The sequence below is a fragment of the Trichechus manatus genome, unplaced genomic scaffold, assembly GCF_000243295.1.
Source record: "Trichechus manatus latirostris isolate Lorelei unplaced genomic scaffold, TriManLat1.0 scaffold00059, whole genome shotgun sequence".
Classification (NCBI taxonomy): Eukaryota; Metazoa; Chordata; class Mammalia; order Sirenia; family Trichechidae; genus Trichechus; species Trichechus manatus.
In genome coordinates this window covers 10,229,797-10,254,559 of record NW_004443995.1, presented here as the reverse complement: position 1 = coordinate 10,254,559, position 24,763 = coordinate 10,229,797, and the positions used below count along the sequence as shown (strand labels likewise).

The window sequence follows — 24,763 nt, the reverse complement described above, 5'->3', positions numbered from 1 at the left end:
ACCTGGTTAAGTTTTCAATAATCTACTGTCATTCTCCAAGATCCATCTGTTTTTTGCACAGGCCAAACAGGCAAGGTGAATGGGGATGTTGTGGGAAACACCACCCCTGCATCCTTCAAGTCCTTGATGGTGGCAGTAATCTCTGCAATCCTTCCAGGAATGTGGTATTGTTTTTGGTTTACTATTTTCCTAGGTAGGGGCAGTCCTAATGACTTCCACTTGGCTTTTCCTACCATAATAGCCCTTTATGCTATATGTCAGGGATCCAATGTGGGGGTTTTGCCAGTTGCTGAGTATATCTATTCCAGTTATGCACTCTGGAACTGGGAAAATCACTACAGGATGGGTTCGGGGACACACTGGACCTACTGTGAGATGGACATGAGCCAAGACTCCATTAATAACCTGACCTCCATATGCCCCCACTCTAACTGGTGGGCCACAGTGACGTTTTGAGTCTCCTGGAATTAGTGTCAGTTCAGAGCCAGTATCCAGTATTCCCCGAAAAGTCTGATTATTTCCTTTTCCCCAGTGAACAGCCACTCTCGTAAAAGGCCACAGATCCCTTTGGGGAAGGCTGGGAGAAAGATTAACAGTATAAGTTTTTGGCAGTGTATTGGAGTCCTTCCTCAAGGGGACCCAGCCTCCCCTTCATTCAACGGGTTGTGGGTCTTTAAACTCACTCAAATCTGGGAACTGATTGAGGGATTGTGACTCTCTATTCTGGCGATTTGAGTTAGACTGCTGTTCACCTGATCTAGAATTCATCCGTTTGTATAGATCAAGTAAATATTTAGTAGATTTCCTATCTATTTCACTCCTAGGGACACCATGACTAAGTAGCCAACGCCATAAGTCCATACGAGTCAGACTATTCTGATTACTGCTTTGACTCCTCTGTCCATTACTGTAACCATGTGCACCTTGCCTTTATCAATTGAGTGCAGCCACTTGGCCCTTACTACCATGGGGTTCAATCAGCCCCATTGTAGTTAGGTGTCTTAATTCAGTTAGGGGAGTTCCCAGTGTCAAATCTGACTTACATAAAATAGCAATCACAGCAGTTTTCAAGGATACTGGAGCTCCCTTCACAAATTTGTTCCTCACAGTTGTGGTAAAAGGTGTGTCCTCTGGGCACTCCATGTGTGAGTCTGTGGGTCTAACTTGACAAATCCACTCTAGCATGTCAATTTCCCTAAGCCTTTGGATACCTTCTTGTACAGTATACCAAAGCATGACTGGTACTTCAACTTGATTTAGTGTAGGCCACCTCATAATCCATGCTTCAGCAACCCAACCAAACTATTAGATCCTTTCCTAACTTCTTTAGCTGAAACATTAAATGAAGAATCTATGCTTAGTGGATCTATATCAATAAACTCAGACTGCTCCATCTTTATGTTCCTCGCACCATTATCCCACACCCTTAATAGCCATTCCCACACATATTCTCCAGGTTTCTGTTTGTACATATTAGGAAAGTCAAGTAGCTCTTTTGGAGTATAGCATACCTCCTCCTGGGTCACACTTTGTACTTCACCTTTTGGGGCTCGCTGGGACTTAAGCCTAGTTATAGGTCTAGAAGCCAGAATCGGTAGTGCAGAATTATTTTGAGAACATTCAGCATTGTCTTGTAAAGCATCTGCCTCAGGCGATGCCCCAGGCAATGACTCAGGCAAGGGCTCTTTAGAGGCAGCTGAGCTAGGGCTCTCATTAGATGGGGGTGGAGGGGCTAATGGTTTTTCTGGGCAGGGTGGTTTAGCAGACAAACATGAAGCAATCTCTTCAGATGGGACTGGTTCTGCTGGCAGGAGTGATTCAACGGAATTTACGGGCTCAGTGTCCCCAGCTTCCTGATTATCTGCCCATATGTCCCCATCCCAAATTTCAGAATCCCATTTCTTCCCAATCAATGCCCTTACTTTAACTTGAGATACTTCTCGAGGTTGGCAGTTGAGCCAGCATTGTAATTCAGCCACTCTGACAATAAGACTCTGGGTTTGGTTTTCGGCAATTTCAGCTTTGTTACTACAAGAAAGAAGGCTTTCTTTCAAAGCACAAGTGGAAGTCTTGAGGTCATGTATGCAGCACTTGAGCTTTGACTCTGAAGCCCTGAGCGCACCTCTTTCTTTCACCAATTTGTCTAGCGAAAGTAGGACAAACCAGCCAGCTTCCTTATACTTCTCATTCTGACAAAGCTATAGAAAGATATCACACATGTGTTCACTCTGAGCCTCACCTTTCACCAATACCTGATCTACTGGTGGTGACATTTTGCATATTTGTATTGCCACCTCACTCCATGGACTAGCAGTGGCCTCTTTACTGCTGGAAGCAGAGTCATCAACATTTTTAAGACTAACCAGACTTGAGAACCAATTTAGAAAACTCATCCTTACAATTTTGTTTCTCTAGAACCACCCTCGGTACCAAATGTCTTAGGCTGGGTTCTCTAGAGAAGCAAAATCAGTAAAGCATATAAATATATAAATATATATAGAGAGAAAGATTTATATCAAGAAAACAGCTCACGTGATTGTAGAGGCTAGAACATCCCAAGTCCATGGATCAGGGTAGAGGCCTCTCCCAAGTCATGCAGCCGCAGAAGCTGGCGAGGCCAAGATCGCCAGGTCAGAGAGCAGGGCTGCCATCACAGGCTGTGAAGATTGACAAATTCCAAGATCGGCAGGCAAGACCACAATGTTTCTCCTGATTCATGTAGCTGCAGGGGCTGGTGAACCCAAGATGAGCAGGTCAGAGAGCAGGGCTCTGCTCACAGGCTGTGAAGATCGACGATCCCAAGTTCGGCAGATAATCTGACAGCTCAAGTCCCAGGAACCGGAGATGAGATGACAGGAGGCAGCCGCAGGATCCAGAGTGAGCGAAAAGCCAGAACATCTGCTTATATTCAGATGCGGGCCACACCCCCAAGGAGACTCCCTTTCATCTGACTGGCTACTCACAGTATATTCAATCATGGGAGTGATCACATTAAAACACTGAGAATCATGGCCCAGCCAAGTTGACACACAATCTTAACCATCACAGCAACTGAGAGATAAGTTGTAAGATTCCAAACTTTTCTTGAAGAAAGATTTGCCAGTTAAGACTAAAGAAATCTTGTTATTTAAATCAGCAGTAAACTGGTTTGATGCACTGCAACCTCACCAGTGGCTCGTTATAGATAGAAATATGAGTTCATATCAATAGGCTTCCATAGCAAAGAAAGTGTCTCGCTAGAATTTACATACCATATTTGGTGGAAAAAAAGAAAAGAAAAAGAAAATCCTGCTAGATGTAAGAATTTATAACTGTATACACAATACAAAATATATATATAAACCAAAAAACCAAACCCAGTGCCGATGAGTCGATTCCGACACATAGCAACACTATAGGACAGAGTAGAACTGCCCCCATAGAGTTTCCAAGGAGTGCCTGGTGGATTCGAACTGCCAACGTTTTGGTTAGCAGCTGTAGCACTTAACCACCACGCCACGAGGGTTTTCAAATATATATATAATTCTAATTTAAAATAATCTGATTAAGAAAACTACAGCCCCCTCTTAAATTTGAAAATCTTTAAGACCAAAAAGAAGAAGACAATGGTATAGCTAATAAAACATACAATAACAGCTCATTATTAGAAATTTTAGGGATTAACTATAACTGGAAGAAAGCTGGGACCTCCAAGCTTCATTTTAGTGTTATATATTTTTGCATAAAATTTTACTAGTCTTCAGTTTCCAAATTTGCTCTCACTCTGCCTTGCTTCACGTCTTTCAGAAACTACATGTCAAGCAGCTTTGGGTTGCCTGAGGATAACCAATATGGTCAGCTCAGTGTGGCTGTAAACTTCAGATCTGAACGTTGTCACCCATTTGCTCTTTCCAAAGATGCAGGGCACTTATTTCAAGACACCTGTCCTACAGTATTAGCTTTTAAAAATGCTACTGACAGTGTAGCTAAAAATTTGAATGGAAAAATATTTGAACAGGTCAGCAGCTACCCTTCCACCGAGGTTTGTTTGTTTTTGTTTTTGTTTTGTTTTTTTTCTTTTTGCTCATCCTTGAGAAGAATGTTTTTGTGCAGGATGACCAGCTCATGGCACCACTGATCCTATCATTGCAAGCTTCTTAGTAATCACTGTAGATGGCCACTCAGTTTATCCTACCCATAGTGATGAGAATCATACACGAAGATGGCTGAAATAATTGGGTCAAATCTGCAGCAAGCCACTTCAGTGGTCACATAAAAATGAGGGCATATTGAAAAATCAAAATGGATCATATTCTCTACCTGCCAAATAAGAGTGATGAGGGTGTGGTATCAGCCAATTTCAGAAGGACACTAGCAAGTAAAATGTAAATCATTAATATTTATATAGGTGCAGAATAAGAATAAACAATACTGTTTATCATATAAATTTAGGCACATTTATGTCCCAAAAATCTAATTTCCAATTCATTCCATCTCATAGCAAGAAAAGTTAGCCAGTAATCAAAGCACTGGGGAGTCAGAATATTTTAAGCTAAAGTATTATTTTTAATGCTTTCTGTTTCACTATGCTGTGCTGGATTTCTTCCATTTGTCACCCTAAATCCATCTTCTACCCTGCTGTACCTTACTCTGTGCCCTGGGAGGCTGAACTGTTTGGACTACATCGGCAGGACTCCTTGTCCTCTGGCTTCCAGTTGAGTTTGACCAACAGGGGGCATAGATACAAGATCAGAGGAAGGGAGGAGAGTAAGGCCAAGTATTAACTGTTCCAGCTGTCCCTTGTGGGGTTATCCCTCCACAGAAAGTCAAGAGTGGCCCATTCCACAGAGCCTCTCTGTCTCCATGTTCTAGTAACTGCTTCCTCCTCCTTGCCACACTACTGCACTATCTCATGTGGTTTCCATACTCTTGTCCAAACCTTTACAAGTAGTCCCTCTATTAAACTCTCCTCAAATCACTTAGTTTGATTTACCACATGCTTTCAGCTGGAACTTTCAGTGAATCACAGGGTCAATAATCTTAATAAATCATTATTTCGAATTGTTTGGCAATTAGTGCTAAATCAAAGCAATAGTTTAATAATAACACAAAGTGTGACTACTACCCTTCACCCTGTGCTTTGTTTCCCTGATAAACCTGAATCGAGGCAGATGCTTTGGGGGAAAGCTAAGAGGAAGATTCATGAAATGTATCTCCAGTATTATCACAGAGTCCTTCCTCAAGGATATAGGGCCTTGCTTTTATTAAAGTGGCTCTACTGGCTGTCTTAGAGTCCCTGGGTAGTGCTTGACTACTAACCAAAGGTTGGTGGTTTTGAATCCACCCTGAGGCACTTTTTAAGAAAAGCCTGGGTATCTGTTTCCAAAAAGTCACAGCCTCAAAAACCCTAAGGAGAATTGTTCTACTTTGCACACATGGGGTTGCCATGAGTCAAAACTTAGTGGCAACTGGATTGATCTTTCTGGTTACAAGTTCTCTATTCACCAAATGTGTAATTTTTTGATAATATATACCAAATAGATATGGTTATCTAGTCTAGTCCTTGCTGCTGTTGTTAGTTGTCTTTGAGTCAGCTACAATTCATAGCAACCTTGTGTATAGCAAAACAAAATGTTGCCTGGTCCTGTGCCATCTTCATGGTTGTTGGTACGTTTGAGTCCATTGTTGCAGCTACTGTGTCAATCCATCTCATTGAGGGTTTCCCTCATTTTTGCTCATCTTCTATTTTACTAAACATGATATGCTTTTCTACCTATTGGCCTTTCCTGATGATGAATTCAAAGTAAATGAGTTGTAGTCTTGCTATCCTCATTTCTAAGGAACATTCTGGTTGTATTTCTTCTAAGACTGATCTGTTCATTCTTTTGGCAGTCCACGGCATATTCTGTTCTTCACCAAGACAACAGTTAGAATTTTAGTCCCTACTGGGTGTGTGACAATTCTCCATGGCAAAGCTGCATGCTTTCTATCAGGTTTTGTTCTGGGCCACCTTTTAAAGAATATTTGTATAGCAAACATCCTTGAAGATAGAAATAATGTGTCCCTTTAGGGCAGAGGGCAGATTTGTTTCCTGACCAAGATAATAAAGTTAAGGCCTCTCTCCAGGGCAGGGACACAATACCCAATAAGCAAGGTACACACAGGCTTACATATGCTTACTTACTAATCTGTAGTGCACGATTTCACCTGTTTTCACCACATCAAAGATGTGGCGAAACCTGTAAAGTCGTGCACTGCATATTAGAGTAGTTAAGCACAATTAAGTCCATGCGTACCTTGCTTGCTATAAACCTATGTGTACCTTGCTTACTGGTTAATCCACCCATGCTCCAGGTTTGCTTGCAGCCCATTATAAAAGATTAAGGTCTCTAAACTGTGATGCAAACCCAGTGCATACACAGCATCCACAGCATCCACCTGTGCCTCTCCAAATCATCCCAGGGGACTTGGGAGGTAAGGGGAGCCAATGCAAATGTGAAGCTTATAGTGCCTGCTGTACTGTAGGTAAAAAAAGTCCTTTGTCTCTGATCCAGGTCTCTCATGTCTTCTCCAGCATCCATGAAACTGTGGCAGGCTAACCTGGTAGCTTGCAAAGAGAGTAAAATTGCAGACCCTTCATTGTTTTTAACAGTTGCAGTGGTTAAGCGCCCGGCTGCTAACTGAAAGGTCAGAGGTTCGAACCCACCAGCCACTCTGCATGAGAAAGATGTGGCAGTTTGCTTTCGTAAAGATTATAGTCTTGCGAACACTGTGGGGCAGTTGTACTCTGTCCTATAGGGTCACTATGAGTTGAAATCAACTTGACAGCAATGGGTTTGATTTTTTGAAAGGACTACAAGCTCAGTTAGCCACCACTCTGAAGTCAGGCCATTCTATCAGACCTGCTGCCTTTTATACTAACTGCAACCACTTTTCCTCTGGCCATTAAGTATTGCTGCTTGGCTTCTACCATGTCTTGTTCCTCTCATCCTTATGGAAATTGTTGCTGTTTGTTGTTGCTGTCAAATCGATTCTGACTTATGGCGACTTCACGTTACAGAGTAGAACTGCTCCATAGGATTTTCTTGTCTGTAATCTTAACGGAAGCAGAACACCAGGCCTTATCTTCTGCAGTACCACTGGGTGGGTTTGAACTGCCAATCTTTAGTTTAACAGTTGAGGGCAAAGGGAACCTACATCAACTGCACTATTCCTCAGTAACAGCCACAATTACAAATAGCCACTAAAGTTATCTTACCGAAGCATGTTCCAAAGATGGTACCATTTCTTTTAGCAATGTATTTTCTCTAGACTTTAATGAAGAGAGTGTCTTCTGGGCCTTCTAGGGGAACCAAAGTTAGAGGGTGGGTGATTGGGTGGACTGCCCATGAAAAATTCACTCTAGCACCCTGATTTCCAAAGTCTTTACATTTTTTCCTCCACATTATGCCAAGGAAATTTTGGCATCTTGACTTCATTTAGTGTGGACCTGTTGAATCCAGGTTTTAGTGGTCTAGAATCATTCCAGCTGCTCCAGTTAGCAGACTAAAACTCTGATAAGCACACCCATACTGGTAAGTCGGTCAAATCTAACATTATGATCTTTCCCTACTGGTCACCCTCAGAAGACATTCCCACACTAATCTCCATGTTTGATTATAAAAATTAACAAACTACTTTAATTCTTTTGGTATTTAAGCTTTCTTCTCCTTCTGCATTTGATTTTTCTATTTATCCCTCCAGGTCATGTTGGATCTGACTTCAGTTGCAGGTTTGGAGTTCAATAAGGGGTAGGACAAAAGCAAGGTGTGAGGATTGGCTTCCTCTTCTAAGGTGATTCCATCAGGGAGGATGTGCTGGTTGGGTTTGCAAGAGGACTGTGGGTTCATAGCACTGCCAAGCATTTCAAATCCTTTCATGTATACCCATTCCAGGTTCTGTGGTGTGACTTTTTCGTAAACAACGCCCTAACTTATGCATAAGAAACCAGGTCAAGGAGTCCGACTCCAGGTCAAAATTCTGTGTGATCTTTCAAGCCCAACCATAGGCAATTACAAGGCTTTGCCTGTCAGACTCATGTGGGAAAGGTGCCCTCCCCAACCAGACTTGGTGCATAGTCAGTGCATTCCAGTCTCTGAAGGGAGTTGCAGTCGAGGACTCAGGTCCTCCCCAGCAGACTATGCTCATACACATAGGTGCATTCCTAGCGCAGGTGCCTTCATTTGGAGACTTCTTTATGGGGTGGGGGAGACGGAGATGACCAGCTAAGACACTTCCCAGGCACCTCCAGGGAGACCTTCTTATGAGAGGGAGGCCTTGACTAAAGCACTCTGCTCCACACTGACTCAGTACTTTTCCACTCCTAGCCCTACCCCTCTCCCTCTCCCCAGCTCCATAAAATGGTAGAAGCCTTTTGTCCGGAATGCCTTGGCCATGAGAACTCCCTACCTATGCTGCATATCACCTGATTGACCCTCACCTGGCACGTCATGGCGGGGGAGGGGGGTGGCGAGCAAGCACTTCTTTCCTTCTTGCCTTTTACTTACATTATTGCAGCAAGTGAATAAGGGCTTAATTATTACTTTCAATTTGACTCATGCTCCTGATTTTTTTATCTGGTGCCCTACCATCTCAGCATATGGCAGCTGGACACAGGCAAGGCTATAATTCAATTATGTTGTAAGTCAGCAACCTCCTGGATCATGCTTTACATTAGGTTTTTGGCTAACTCAACCCTAGTCACATTTCACTCAGTCAACAGGAAGTTTGGAGAAATAGGATCCAGAAAATGGGCAAAAACGAAAAAAGTCTATGCAGCTAAGGTGGTACCACAGGAACAGCCTTCTCAGGTCTGTAATCACTGGACAGTTGCTGCTGTACCACTGGGCTCATCACTCCACCAAGTGAACCACCTCTGACTGCCCGTGTATCTTTGTGGTGCTCATTCAAGGTTCAAAGTCCCAGGGAATTACCTCTGCTTGGCTGGATGAGCATAGGACAAATGCCTCCACTCCAATTCTGGGGGTGGGAGTGGGAGGGTAGATGGATTATTTTACTCCCTTTGGCTCCCATAATGAGAGGTGCGGTCCTGCATTCTTAAATTTTGTGGATACCCCTAAAACAGGAAGGGTTTTTAGATGATGGATAGTCAATAAAATGTCAAATGCCCACTGTAGACAAGGAGAAGTTTGTACCTGAAGTTAGATAGTGGCATAGTTTCCTAGTCCTATAACAGAAATACAAGTGGGTGGTTTGAAAGAACAGAAGTTTATTTTTTCACAGTTCTGGGGGCTAGAAGTCCAGATCAGGGTCTCAGTAATGTTGATGCCTTCTGTGAGCCTCTCTCCTAGTTCTGGTGTCTGCCAGTGATCCTGGTGTTCCATTCCTTTGCTTGTAGATGATCCTCACATGTTGTCTGGATGTGTGTGTGTGTGTGTGTGTGTGTGTGTCTTTGTCTATTCTGGTCTTTTAATAACTCATAAGTGATTAGGTTTAGGATCCATCCTACAACTGATTGATTGATTATATCACATTAGATTTCATTACAGAAGATGATTACATCACATTAGATTACATTGTGAAAAATGATTACATTACATTCAATGTAAGGTAATTAGAGTACAGTACATTTGATTACATCCACAGATATAGAGGTTAGGATTCCAACACACATTTTGGGGAGACACCATTCAATCCATAACAGATGGTATGGCTCAGCTTCAGTCTAACCAATAGCAAGCAGTGGTAATGAAAACACCAAAAGAAATGGGAGCTCCCCAGGTAAACATGGAAGAAAGAAGAGCAGCTAATAAGAAAGAAATGCAGCAGTAGGAAAACAGATCACAGGTTCAAGACACAAAACTGAACATAAGTATTCATCTGTTCTCTCTAACTCCCATTGAAATGATGGCAGAAATTTACAAAATAAAGCCACAGAAGCTCTGGAAAGTTAAAAGTGATGTGTAGCAGAGACTAAAAATTGTTCCCCAAGATCTGTTCTTCCTTTCCTTTATGATAATAGAAACCCCCATTTTTCCCTGGACACATGACCACTCAGAAGAAAGAGTACAGTTATCAGCCACCCCCCCAACCCTTTGCAGATACATGTGGTCATGTTATTAATTTCTGGCCAATAGGAAGTGAGCAGAAATGAGGCATGCAACTTCTGGTTCATGCTTCTTCTTCCATTTTCTGCTAAATGCAATGAAGACTTGATGATGAGCTATTTTGAACTATGTGGAAGAAGGGTAACATTCTAGAGAGAGTAGAGAAATCAGAAGGGCCTCAGCTCTTGACATCTTGGAATCACCATACATCTCTGAACTGCTTATGCCTAAACTATTACGTAAGTGATAAATACATTTTTATCTTGTTTAAGGCACTTTCATTTTGGTATTCTGTCATAGTATTTAAATATATATCCTATTTAATAGAGGGTACCACCAGCACACCAAAATAGACCCTTTGGAATGATGTTGTTTAAAAAAATCAGTGACAAAACTCAACAAATGTACAAAAGCTATAGTTAACACAGTTAAAACAGAACACTTACCTTCCTCCACTAAAAAAAAAAAAATCAAAAGCTTGGGGAATCAAAGGAGTTGGTCATCAGTATTTGATCTGGTAATTAACAAAAGGATAGAACAGCTGCAAAAGTGGCCAGTTGCAGCATTAACCCCCAGACAGAGCCTTAACTACAGACCTCTAAAGTAGGAGTTCTTTTTAAATTCTATTTTTCTCCAGATACATTATCTGCTGTAAGTTTTAATTATGCAATCAACCATGCCCTAGAGCAGTGGCTGGAGTCTTGGGTGGTGCAAACAATTAATATATGGGGCTACTAACTGAAAGATTGGAAGTTTGAGTCCACCTAGAGGTACCTCAAAAGAAAGGCCTGGTATCTACTTCCCCCCTCAAAAAAAAAAAAAAAATCAGCTATTGAAAACTCTATGGAACACAGTTCTACTCTGACACACATGGGATCGCCAAGAGTCAGAATCAACTCAACAGCAACTGGTAGATCAGTGGTTCTCAAATGTTAGCCTGCATCAGAATCACCTGGACGGCCTGTTAGAACATAAATGCCTAGTTGTTGTTAGGTGCCATCCAGTTGATTCTGACTCACAGCGACCCTACGTACAACAGAATGAAACATTGCCCAGTCCTGCGCCATCCTCACAATCATTGCTATGTTTGAGCCCATTGTTGCAGCCACTGTGTCAATCAATCTCATTAAGACTCCTCCTCTTTTTCGCTGACCCTCTACTTTACCAAGCATGATGTCCTTCTCCAGGGACTGGTCCCTCCTGATAACACGCCCAAGTGTATGATACGAAGTCTCGCCATCCTTGCTTCTAATGAGCATTCTGGCTGTACTTCTTCCAAGACAGATTTGTTCATTCTTCTGGCAGTCCATGGCATATTCAATATTCTTTGCCAACACTATAATTCAAAGGCATCAATTCTTCTTCCATTTTCCTTATTCATTGTTCAGCTTTCACATGCATATGAGGCAATTGAGAATACTATGGCTTGGGTCAGATGCACCTTGGTCTTCAAGGTGTCGTCTTTGCTTTTTAACACTTTAAAGAGATCTTTTGTAACAGATTTGCCCAATGCATCGTTTGATTTCTTCACTGTTGCTTCCATGGTCATTGATTGTGGATCCAAATAAAATGAAATCCTTGACAACTTCAATCTTTTCTCCGTTTATCATGATGTTGCTTGTTGGTCCAGTTGTGAGGAGTTTTGTTTTCTTCATGTTGAGATGTAATTCATACTGAAGGCTGTAGTCTTTGATCTGCATCAGTAAGTGCTTCAAGCCCTCTTCACTTTCAGCAAGCAATGTTGTGTCATCTGCATATCGCAAGTTGTTAATGAGTCTTCCTCCAATCCTGATGCCATATTCTTCTCCATATAGTCCAGCTTCTTGGATCATTTGCTCAGCATACAGATTGAATAAGTATGGTGAAAGGCTACAACCCTGATGCACAACTTTCCTGACTTTAAACCACACAGTATCCCCTTGTTCTGTTTGAACAACTTCCTCCTGGTCTAAGTACAGGTTCCTCATGAGCTCAGGGCCTGGGCCCTATCCCAGAGTTTAAGATTCAGTAGGTCTGGAGTGAGGCCATAGAATTTGCATTTCTAACAAGTTCCCAAGTAACGTTGGTACTGCTGGTCCAGGGACCACACTCTGAGAACTACTGATGTGTTCTTTGGAGAACTAGATGAGGTAATTAAAGAGTAGGAAATAAGATCTATAAGAAAAGTCTACTGCCTGTATTATTCATCTAACACTTTATCATATACTGTTCTGCAACATTTTTTTATTATGTGGTCTTCTACTCTTTAACTTTTCCATGTGCTCATGCCTTGCCTCATCAAGAGTATCGGTAACCCCTTGAACTCAAAAACTGGCTTTTATACTGTTTGCGTTCCCCATGGTACCCGGCATAGTTCTATGAACAAATTGTGCGCTAAAAAATGGGTTGATATACACAGGTTATTATATTCACATGTACTTCCTTGTTCTGCCACTGAAAGGGCCTAGAGGTGATGACACACTAGCAATAATAAACACACCTAGCACCCCAATCTCAGTTTCTAATACCATTCTCCAATAAAAGGAACCAAGGCTCCTTGGAGAAATGGCTGAGTCTAGGACTGGGGCAGGAAATGTACAAGATGAGCCTGGAGCATATTATAGTGCAGAAAGTAAGGAAGTGCTTATTTTTTTAAAAAAAAGACAGGGTATGTCAAAGGGACACAGGAGTCAACTGAAGGAGCTCCCAATGGCCAAAGCTGGAACAATTTGAGCAAAAAAATAAAGCAGCATTGGATTATAACCCAAAGTATAAAAAGATATACCTATGAGTCCATACTGATATAAATAAATCATTGAATAGATGCTTAAATGAGAGAGAAGAAGCAAAGCTCTTATGCAAATAATTTATGTAGATACTCCACCGTCAAGGAGGTGGAGCATAACTCTCCTCTCCTTAAATGTGGCCTGTGCATACTGGCATCCTTCCAAAGAGTACAGTGTGAAGAGGCGGAGGAGAAAATGTAAGTGTACAAATACTATCTCAGTCAGGTAATGAAGATCAACATCAACAGTGATGTCATGTTTTTAGTATGCAGCCTGATATGATGTGATGAAAATGACATTTTTCCTCTGTGGTCTTCCTCCTAAAAACACATTGCCCCATTCTAATCGTGAGAAAAACATCAGACAAATCCCAGCAGAGGGATATTCTACAAAATACCTGACCAGAACACTTCAAAACTGTCAAGATCATCAAAAACAGACAAGAAGAGTATAAGCAGACACGACAACTAAATGTAATAAAGTATTCTGGATGGGATCCTGAAACAGAAGAGAGGACATTAGGTAAAAACTAAGGAAATATGAATAAAATATGGACTTTAGTTAGTAATGCATCAATATTGGTTCATTAATTGAAACAAATGTCCCATACCAATGGAAGATGTTAATAATAGAGGAATCTAGGTGCAGAGTATATGGGAACTCTCTGTACTATCCGTTTTTTAGGGCCATCCCTTATAGTGCAGTGATCTTCCATTTCCAGCCGGTGCTTGCATAGCATGCAGATCTATCTGTGAATATGACTATACAGTTGGCCCTCTGTATCCACTGGTTCCGCATCCTCGGATTCAACCAACCGAGGATCGTTTGTTTGAGCACTGTTCGCCTTGCATCGTTTCATTTGTTCACTACTTGTGTTGTGTGCACCCTTTTTTTCTTGTCATTATTCCCCAAACAATACAGTACAATAACTATTTACATAGTATTTACATTGTATTAGGTATTATAAGTAATCTAGAGATGATTTAAAGCATACAGGACGATGTGTGTATGTTATATGCAAATACTATGCCATTTTACATAAGGGACCTGAGCATCTGCAGATTTTGGTATCCGTGGGGGAGTCCTGTAAGCAATTCCCCACGGATACCAAGGAATGATTGTACTTATTTTTTTATTTTATTAGTGAAGTATACGTAACAAGAAGTTTGCCGTTTTAACCATTTTTAAGTGTACAATTCATTGCCATTAATTACAATCACCATGTTGTGCTACCATCACCACTCTCCATTTCAAAAAGTTTTATATCACCTCAAACAGAAACCCGGTGCCCCTTCAGCAATAACTCTCATTTCCTCTTCCCCCAACCCCTGCTGCTGCTTTTATTGTTAGGTGCCATTGAGTCGGTTCCGACTAATAGCGACCCTGTGTACAACAGAACAAAACACTGCCTGGTCCTGTGCCATCCTCACAATCATTGCTATATTTGAGCCCATTGTTGCAACCACTGTGTCAATCCATCTTGTTGAGGGTCTTCATCTTTTTCACTGACCTTCTACTTTACCAAGCATGCTGTCCTTCTCTAGGTTCCTCCTGATAACGGTTCCCAAGTATGACCACTAATAAACTTTTGTCTCTATGCATTTGCCTATTCTAGATATTTCGTATACATGAGATCATAGAATGTTTGTCCTCTTGTGTCTGGCTTATTTCACCCAGCATAATGTTTTCAAGGTTCATCCATTTTGTGAAATGTATCAGAATTTCATTTTTCCTTATGGCTGAATAATATTTCATTGTATGTATATACCACATTTTGTTTATCCATTCAACTGTTGATGGACACCTAGGTTGTCTCCACCTTTTGTCTGTTGTGAATAATGCTGCAATGAACATTGCTGTACCACTATACTTTTTTTTTAATTAACTTTATTGAGGTATAGTTTATATACAACAAAATGTTCCCATTTTAAGTATACAGTTCAATAAGTTTATATATATATATATATATCTCCAAGTAGCCACTGTCACAGAGCCGACATGTTTTATTCATCTAATAACTGGTTATAGGGCCCCATGAGGCCATAGCAGAGGGTTGAGGGCAAGACAGTAATCGTAGGTAGTAGGTACCATGAGCCATTTATATGGGCTGTTTCTTGGTGACTTCTGGACTGGTTAGGGCCAGGTCTTGTAATTGGCACTTCTATTTTATAAAACTGGCATGCCGAGTTTTATAGTTCAATGATCAGATATTAGCTAGTTTGTGATGAGGGGTTTAGTTGTATTGCCACTTAGAGTCCCAGGGTCAGGTGTTCAGTTTCTATCCAGGCCCAGTAGCAAGCTAAGAACTGCTTTACAAATGAAGAATATTTACAGCCTGGCCTTCCACTAAAACCACAGGAGTCTGCCCTGGGTTTGCCAGAGTCTCCATACAGCATCTCTACTGCCACATACACTTTCAATGCCACAGGATCTTTGAGGTCATAAGGCTCAAGTGGCATGACAGCCTACACAGGTAAATATGATATGTGTTGGTGTTGTCTCCAAAATCCAAAGAATCCAAAGAGGCCCATCAAGCACTGCCTCTTTCTTCATAGTGGATGGTGCAAGGTATTCAGCTTGTTTTTCTCTTTGGAAGGAATTTCCTAATATGCCTGAAACCACTGGGCCCCTTGAAACTTCACTGGAGTGGCAGGGTCCTGAGCTGTCACAGGGTTTATCATACACCCTCTGGTGTATGTATTTTCTATTTCCTGCTTACCAGGTCAAATTAACATAATATCATCAATGTAATGGGCCAGTGTGGTATTCTGTGGAACACAATAAAAATGTAACCTTGTCTCTACTATGTAAATGCAAACTGCTTCTGATTTTGCCCGTTGATTGGGATGAAGAAGAATGCACTTTCCAGATCAATAGTTGCACACAAGCTTAACTATCACACTCCAGGACACCTATGATTAGGTGGGTCCAACTGTATAGTCATATTCACAGATAGATCTGCATGCTATGCAAGCACCGGCTGGAAATGGAGGATCACTGCCAGGCCAGGCCTGGTTGCTAATAACAGGGAGTCAAGTCAAGAAGGTAACACTGCCACTAGTTTCTTAACAACGAGCCCTGGAATTCTGCTAGAAGACCTCAACTGTGCTGGCCACTTCACTTCCACTTTCCAAGCAAGTGTATCTAACTGCCAGCAACCCAAAGCAGCAAGGAAACAGATATCCCCTGGAGCCTCCAGAAAGGAATGCAGCCCTGCTGACATCTTGGTTTTAGTTAGTCCTTTAAGACACATGTCAGACTTTTGACCTCCAGAACTGTAAGATAATAAATATATTTAAGCCACTAAGTCTGTAGTCGTTATTATGACAGCAATAGAAGACTAACACACCAGGCAAGGTACTTTTTCCCCTTAAGTCTTCCTCCTTGGGGACACTGATTAAATGTCAGGGTCCCTGAGAACAGGGTGGGGGGAGTTGAAAAAGCTTGTTCCTGGGACAATTTCCTGATTCTGATATCCTGATCTACAGGTGGTTCTAAGGAAAGTGTCAAGCAAAAGGGAAAAAACAGAGAGATGTTCTCCTGTTTTTATCTCCTTTCCCAAGTAAGAAAATTGGAAACCGCAAATCATAAGATTTACACTATAGGAGCAAAAACGTCCAATTCTACCTCTACATAGTAAAGATGTTACATAAATAGCACCAGTTATATTTTCCCTGCTGAACTTCATTTATCTTCTGCACAGATACTCACTCTTCTGTGTGAGATAGGAATCCCTCCTCCTCTCCCTCATATCCTACCGACGTAAAATCATATAGGTCATTTGCTCATGAGTTTACACAGGGCAGTCAACAGCCTGAAATATATGAGATAATTAGAAAGCAAAACTGAAGTTCCATAGACACCACTCCTTACATTTGAAGAATTATTCCTCTTAGGACACAGGACAAAAATTCTCCCATGAATTCTCCTTACCAGTTAACCAGCTGCCATCATGTTGACTTTGACTCATGGCGACCCCATGTGTGTCTGAGTAGAGTTGTGCTCCATAGCGTTTTCAATGGTGGATTTTTTGGAAGTAGATCTCCAGGCCCTTCCTCCAAGGAGCCTCTGGGTGAGCATGAACCTCCAACCTTTTGGTAAGCAGCCTTATTTCATGTAAATTAAAGCCTTCCCTTTATGGCGATCACCATAGTCTAGCATGTAATGTACAGATAAATGGCATATTAAGTTTTATCTAAATCATAAAATAATTTGTCCCAGAATAAAAGTGTTTTTCTTTTCTCACATTTTTTTATAATGCACAGAAACTTCTTCCTGACCAGAAATACCTTCTCTCCCAAATTTTCTGAATTATCTAGTTTTGAATCGATTATTCAGTTATTTAGATTTTTCATTCCTTTTAGCCTGTAACTTGATATCACAGAAGTGTCATTTAAATCAGTCTGAAAATAAAACTTCCACTTAAACAAGGTGAAAAAAAAACTTTCCCACCAGATAGAACTACCGTAAAGCTCATCTAGAGAGTTATAAATTATAGAAAAGGTAATTTATTATTTACTATGCAAGTTGTTTGCACCATTCACAGTATCCTCTTCTCTTCGGTGACAAAGGACAACCTACACTACTAAGTATTATCAGGTGGCTTAAGATATTTTATCACTTTTCTCGTGTGGAAACTAGAATCTCACAGTCATTAACCCAGTAATTCTAGTCACAGGCCTTTGAAGATGAGGCCAAACATCCTAGCCATTTAAATATTTATTTCAATAGTTTAAACAAAGAGCCTTAATATAAAAACCCAATATGAAAGTATACTGAAGGAATAAATCTGAATCAACAATGTAAAAATTAAAACCATAAGCAAAGAACGCCGCCAGGAATTACTGTTAGCTAAGCCCTGAAAATGTGGGGAATAGGACCTGGGATGAAAGGAGAAGCAAGCCCAAGTCAGATACACAGGGTAAAAGAAACCCTAGCACTGCAATTCCCAAACTGTGAGCTGAGGAGCCACGGAGGCACTGCAGTGAACTCACAGAAGCACCTTGGGGTATTGAATATTTTGAGCAAGGTCTGTCAGACACCACCATGAACTCCTATAATTAAGTTCTTGGAATCTAATTACTTAATAAATGGAGCTATTAGATATTTCTTTGGCCCAGGAAAGCCATGAAAAAATTACTGAGTTACTAAGGGTGCTGTGAAACAAGAAAGTTTGGGAAGCTCTGCTCTAGGGACATGCTAGGGTTCAAAGGACATAGCCTGCACAGAGTATTTTCAGAAAAGCAGATTAAAAGTGGAAAGGACAGTGCCTCCAGTTTCCATATACCTAATTATACATGGTAGGGTCTTTTCCTTCACTCCATCCTGGCTCTAAAGTTAACTCTGGTGTCTATTGCTCTGAATGTACTACAGGATCCCTATAAAGTCAGCAAAATTCACTTTAAAATCACTGAATATCACTCTTACTTAACAAAAAGAAACAAAACTGATTTTGCAATGCTGGTTTTAGGGCCAAATAACAGGACATGTAGTGTGCGAAATTCTAAAATTTAAATATCACTTTCCTACCTCCTAGGGAAGAAATGAATTAATTTTATGGTAAGATTAATTCAGCATCTTCAGTAACAGCCCATTATAAAAGTTTTAAAACTTACACTAAATCAAACTTTTTCTATAAAGGTCCAGGAAGTAAATATTTTTTTGATAGTTTTTACAAACCATTCTTAGCTCATGGGCCATACAAAAACAGACTGCAGGCTATAGTTTCCCAACCCCTGCTTTGAATCGTAAGATCCACTAAACAAATGACATGAAATATTTAAAAAATTTCCAAGTCAATGTAATTCATTTTTATTTTAACATGGTAAACAGACATTTATATTTAACCTAAATTTACTAAAACTTACAAATATGTCTGTAGTATTTATCTACCAAAAAAAACTTGAGAGAAGTCCCTTTAAGATAAGGTAGAATACATATAAATACAAAACATGCAGACAAATAGAGATATGGTGATGCACATCAAGTTTCTATAGTTTTATCTGTTATAGAGGTGAGGAGGGGAGGGAAGGTAGTGATGAATAAGGCATGATGTCCTCAATGAAGCTTAAAATGTAGCCTGAAAGGTGTGGTGGGTAAAGCTGAAATTTAAAAAAGTGAGCAAATGCTCAGCTTCAAGAGTCAGATTTGAAAGTTTGTTATGACACCTTGTCTTAGTTATCTAGTGCTACTATAACAGAAATACCACAAGTGGATGCCTTTATCAAACAGAAATTTATTGTCTCACGGTTTAGGAGGCTAGAAGTCCAAATTCAGGGTGCCAGCTCTAGGGAAAGGCGTTCTGTCTGTGTTGGCTCTGGAGGAAGTTCCTTGTCATCAATCTTCCCCTGGTCTAGGAGCTTCTTAGTGCAGGGACCCTGAGTCTAAAGGACACGCGCTCCTGGCTTTTCTTGCTTGGTGGTAATGAGGTCCATCTCCTCTCTGCTTGCTTCTCTCTTTTATATCTCAAAAGAGATTGACTCAACATACAACCTAATCCTATAGATTGAGTCTTGTCTCATTAATACAATTTCCTATAATCCTGCCTCATCAACATCACAGAGGTTAGGATTCACAACACATAGGATAATTACATCAGATCACAAAATGGAGGACAAACCACACAATACTGGGAATCATAGCCTAGCCAAGTTGACATGTGTTTTTGAGGGACACAATTCAATCCATAACACACCTGTACCATTTTTATTTTATTCCCCACTCACTTGGTGGATAAGGAGCTTTGATGGCACAGTGGTTAAGTGCTGGGATGCTATCCGAAAGGTCAGCAGATTCAAACCCACCAGTGGCTCCACGAGAGAAAAAACCTGGCGATCTGCTCCTGTAAAGGTTACACCCTAGGAAACCCTATGGAGCAGTTCTACTCTGTCACATGGGGTTCTATGAGTTGGAATGAACTGACGACATACAACAACAACATTTGGTGGACAGTAGACCATCTTCCCTCCCATTTTGGGTGTCACCCAAATAGGGTACATGCCCTGGAGCAGTCAAGCCAATGAAATACACTCCAAGTCAGAAAGAATGAGAAAGTTTTATTTAGGAGGCGTCCACCACCAGGGATCTGACAGCAACGCAGGCTATCTCTATGGAGTCCCAAAAGGCATTTTCACATTAGGGCTTATATATGATTTTTACAAAGGTTAGAAGTGTCGTTATTTATTACAAGGCAATTACAAGAGACTCTTTATCATACATGCCAGACATCTCCTTATCAGGCTAAAGATATACGTATCTGACTTCTGGGCTCTAATCTTCCTGGGGGGGGGGGTGGATTGTAAGCCACAGGTGGCCGGACAGAGCAAAACAAAGTCATTAACAAAGGTTATGTGAAAAGGAGAAGGCAAAGAAAAAAGAAAAGAAACTTTTAAGTTCATCATGGTGTTACATCAAGCTCTCGGTCACCAATTTTGAAAGGAGAAAACATGCTGATGAGTATTAGAGTCACACAGGGGAGAAGAGAAAATGAAACATTACAAAATTAAGCATACTCTACCTGCTCAGATCTTCCCCCTGTATTCTTGCAACCTTTAAAATTAAAATTGACTTAATCTTTTGACTGGTTAGCACAATCTCAGACTCTCGGCCAACATATTCCTTAAAACAAACAAAAAAACGGAGGCACCTTATCTAGAATAATATTAAGCTCTAGGCAAAAAAAATCACCATAACAGAGAAGCCTCTTTCAAATTAGGTAGAGTATATATAAATATATAGCTAGACAAAAGATATGGTTTCAGTTATCTGTTCCCATTCTTTGTCGATCTTTTGAAATTTAAATGTGTACGAGTTTTAAACACAAGTTCTAAATGCGACAGGACACTGGGTATCTGCAGCTGCTTCTAAAACTAAATTATCTAAATTAATTCTATCTTTATGATTCAAAATGACCAAGCAGCCTACCCCTAAATTCTAGCAATTAAGAGAAAACTAGGCGGCGTCTCCCATTCTTTGCCTTCTTATTCCAGCCGGTTCCCATATTCATTCTCAAAGAGAATCGGAGAACTTTTGTACAGAAAACGGCTTTCTCTCTTTCAGTTCAACTCTAAAGTAACTGCCCCCTAACTAGGCTTTCTTTAAACTGAAATAAAGTCAGCAGAAGAAGAACGTAGTAGGTGTTCCTCAAGTCTTAAACAATTCTTGCCGCCTTCAGAACCATTTTCAAGGGCCACTGGGACAGCCTAGCACTACCGCCTACAACCTCGACCCACTTTTTCCTTCTTTCTACCCTTCACGCCCAACTTCACAGCCCCGCCCCCGCCAATGACCAATCAGAGAATGAGAAGTAAGCCGGATGGGGCGGGTCCTGCTTGGCGCTGACAACGAATCACATCCCTCAGACAGCAGGGGCGACAGCGGAAAAGACTCGAAACCTTGCTTTGGCCTTGTGTTCCGCGGTGTGGGATGTCCCGTAGGAGCGAATGAGGGAATACTGGGGTCTGTGGGTTTGAGGCCTTGCCTCTTATCTATCAGCATAATTGGGCGAAGAAACACTTGCGAGCGCGGGAGGGAGGAAGCTCAACCCTCAAAGAAAGCGAGCGGACAGTCAGCTGTGGGGCAGAACTGGACTGTGTGGAGGGTCCCTAGAGGCCGATCCTGGTCGGCGCCTCACTCCTCCAAGGTATGGTTCAGGCAGAGCTCAGGGCGATCCTCAGGTGAGGACAGCAGCTCCGCCCGGGAGTTCCACCACAGAGGAACCGGGTCGATGCAGAGTGGGGAAGAAAAGATGTCCGCACAGCTCCCTGGTAGCACCCTGACTGGCCGCAGTTGCGGCAGCAGCAGAAGCAGAAAGCTCAGCGCGCACCGAGGAGGCAGCTTGAGCCGCTGGTAGAGTCGCCCAACAGCTCTTTCTCCGTAGCGCAGGGCTCTCTAGTACAATCTCCGTCGCGCTCTTTTTTCTTACGGATTTATGCGAAAACATGCCTTGCACTTGTACCTGGAGGAACTGGAGGCAGTGGATTCGACCTTTAGCGGTGGTTATCTACCTGGTGTCCATAGTTGTTGCGGTTCCCCTGTGCGTGTGGGAATTACAGAAACTGGAGGTAAGAGGGTCCCTGCACCACCGGCCTCTACCCTTTCTTCAACCAATCTGCCCATCTAAGGTTGGGAAAGAGATATCCCTTTCCCATTCCTACCCTCCCCCAGACTTGGTATCCTGATCAACATCTCTTGTCAGTGAGAGCCCAGTCTGAGGGGATAAACCTGTCTGGTTTCATGTTCACGATTTTAGAAGTATGCTACAGGTAGGTGGAGGTGGAGCTGGTTTGAGAAAATAGGGTATATTAAGGTGGTTACTTAAGAAGAGCACTGTTTTTTCAAGTATTTCTCAATTTCCTGAAAGGTAATTTTATTCGTGAAATCTGATCTCTTCTGATAGTGAGTTCACCTCAACTAGATCACATAAACCACCTTGAAAACCGTGTACTGAATTTTATCAGCTTTTAACGAGCTTATGAATTAAAGGGTTCTAGTTTGTTTTACTTTGTTTTTACTTTTGAAATTAGCTCTTAATCAACAAAGGTTTTGCAAAAAGTTTCCTGTATATTTTTTGATGTCATATTCTTATTATGACATCAGTAAGGTACCACAAGCAGTCTGAAAGTCCCTAAGGTCAATACTAAGGTGTATACTTAAAAAAAGTTGTATAATAAAGTTTAAATTCAGAGTTAATAAAAACCAGAAGGTACTTTCACTTCTCAGTACCTATATACAAGACATATTTACAACTCCATGACACTTTTAGGTCCATTTATATTGTGGAAATGATTTTTACCTACTTAAAATGTATTTCATATATAATTGTGTTCTGTACACTTTTTGTTGACTTTCTCATACTGGCATAGTCCATACAGTTATTTTTAATGATAATGTAATATCCTACTCCATTAGACATTTCTTATTTGTTAGATATTTTTTCCCCATTATTTGTCTGCCAAAATTCAACTGTAAATATATTTATGCAAATATGGTTTTCCCATTTTTTTCAGATATTTCTTTGGAATCTGGTGTAGGAACTACTTTTGAAGTTAATGCTATATATATATATACCTATTTTAAGACTTCTCTCAGTTGTTGGTTTCAATTCTAGTTTAAATGCCACTAGCTTTTAAGGAAAACTTTAATCAGCAGTCCACTAAAACAAGTTTGAAACTACATTTGTTTAGCATGAAAGGTGGTGTCTTTTTTTTTTCCCCCAAAGTATTCTTTTCCAGGGAACACTTTCTTCAACATTTATAATAGAAAGACTAGGTTAAATCCTGATTTTACTTTTTCTGTATCCCAGCATACTGGCAAAAACAATACTTTGAACCAGGAGCATCTTAATATTATTTGGCAGCATATGTAATGAGCTATACCTTTTAAGCTGAGAGATCTGTGTGACAAAATAAGCAGTCTTTGACTCCTTGGAGTCATCTTTACTGCTGTCTTTCTCTCACACCTCACATTTAAGCTGTTAGCAAATCGGGTAGACTCAACTTTCAAAATATATCTAGAATCTAGCCATTAATCTGACCACCTCTCATCATCTCCACTGCTAACAAAATGTCTTGCCTGGACTTTTCTCAGCACAGCAGCCAAAATGATCCAATTAAAACATGTCACATTTTGTCTGTCCTTTTCTTAAAGCTTTCCAGTCAGTCCTAGTCCCAGAGTAAAAGCCTGTATTCTTGTATGCCTAATGAGGCCCAACATGATCTGATACCACCCCCACCCCCTCCCGCTCTGACTTTCCTCAGTTCCTGGGCTTTTACTACACTGGTTTGCTCAAGTGTACCAGGCATGCTCCTTCATCAGGACCTTTGCAATAAATGTTTCCTCTTGATAGAATGCACTTGCCCCAGATAATATTCTCATTCCTTTACCTCCTTCTGGTCTTTACTCAAATGTCACCTGACTACCCTATTTAAAATTGCAAACTTCTCCTCAACACTTCATATCCCCTTCTCTAAAACTTTATCTTGAAAGCACTCACCACCATATAACAAAGTATATATTTTACTTATTTTCTCTTCCCCTCCTGCTCCCCAAGTGTCTAATACTTGAATTAATTAATGAATGTTTGAGTTTCAGTGATGAATCGGGCCTTGTACTATATTGTTAGAGATAGAAACATGGCATCCACCTTTATGAAATTTAGTGGTGGAGACAGACACAACCATCAAAAACAAAATAAAATTGCATAAAATGCTATGGAAGAAACTAAAAAAAATCTGAGAAATTAACAGAGGAAGGGCAATGTTTTTATACAATTTCTGAAGATCACTGTACCAGTTATAGAAAATTAAGTGGAAGTGTAGGGAAGTTAGAAAGTTAAGAAATAGAGGATGCCTTGGCTACTAAGATGGCCTGCATCAGGATAGCCCAAGTGGAGACAGAAAACTGAAGTGTAAGCATCCTGGGAAGTGAACAACTAGGACTTGACAGTGGATTGGAGTGGAGAAGAAAGGCACAGACAGAAAGGGAGAAATCAAGGATGACGCCAGGGTTTCTGACTCAAACAACCGGGTATATGGTAGTATTGGTTACGTAGGTAGAAAATTGAGGGATAGGGACAGGTTTGAGAGAAATTGAGTTCTGTTTTGGATATTTAGTTTGAGGTATACGAGGGACATTCAAATGGTCATGCCAAGTATGCAGTTGTATATGCAAGTCTGGAGCTCAAGATTGAGCTACAAATATGAATGTGGGGTTGGTCAGAACATAAATGGTGTTTAAAGCCGTGGGGATAAATGAGATTATAAAGGGGAAGAAGAAAAGGCCTAGGACCTAGCACCAGTATTTAGAAGTCAAATAAAAGAATAGGAGCTTACAAAGAAGATGAAGTAGCCATCAGTGGGGAAGAGGACTGCAAGGAGATAGTGTCAGGAAAGCCATGATAGGAGAGTGTCTCAA

At 40.9% G+C, this 24,763-nt stretch overlaps 1 protein-coding gene and 1 pseudogene across 1 annotated transcript in view; one reads left to right on the top strand and one right to left on the bottom strand.

The window, feature by feature from the left end:
• The window catches only part of LOC101359816 (putative monooxygenase p33MONOX pseudogene), a 23,306-nt pseudogene extending 14,836 nt beyond the window's left edge, over positions 1-8,470 (bottom strand).
• Positions 8,471-21,213: 12,743 nt separating this feature from the next.
• TMEM184C (transmembrane protein 184C) overlaps positions 21,214-24,763 on the top strand; it is a 41,893-nt gene continuing 38,343 nt past the window's right edge. The window contains exon 1 of the mRNA XM_004378866.2: positions 21,214-21,912. Within this exon, the coding sequence (XP_004378923.1) occupies positions 21,790-21,912 (123 nt within the window). The 5' untranslated portion in view covers positions 21,214-21,789. The remainder of the gene's footprint in view (positions 21,913-24,763) is intronic.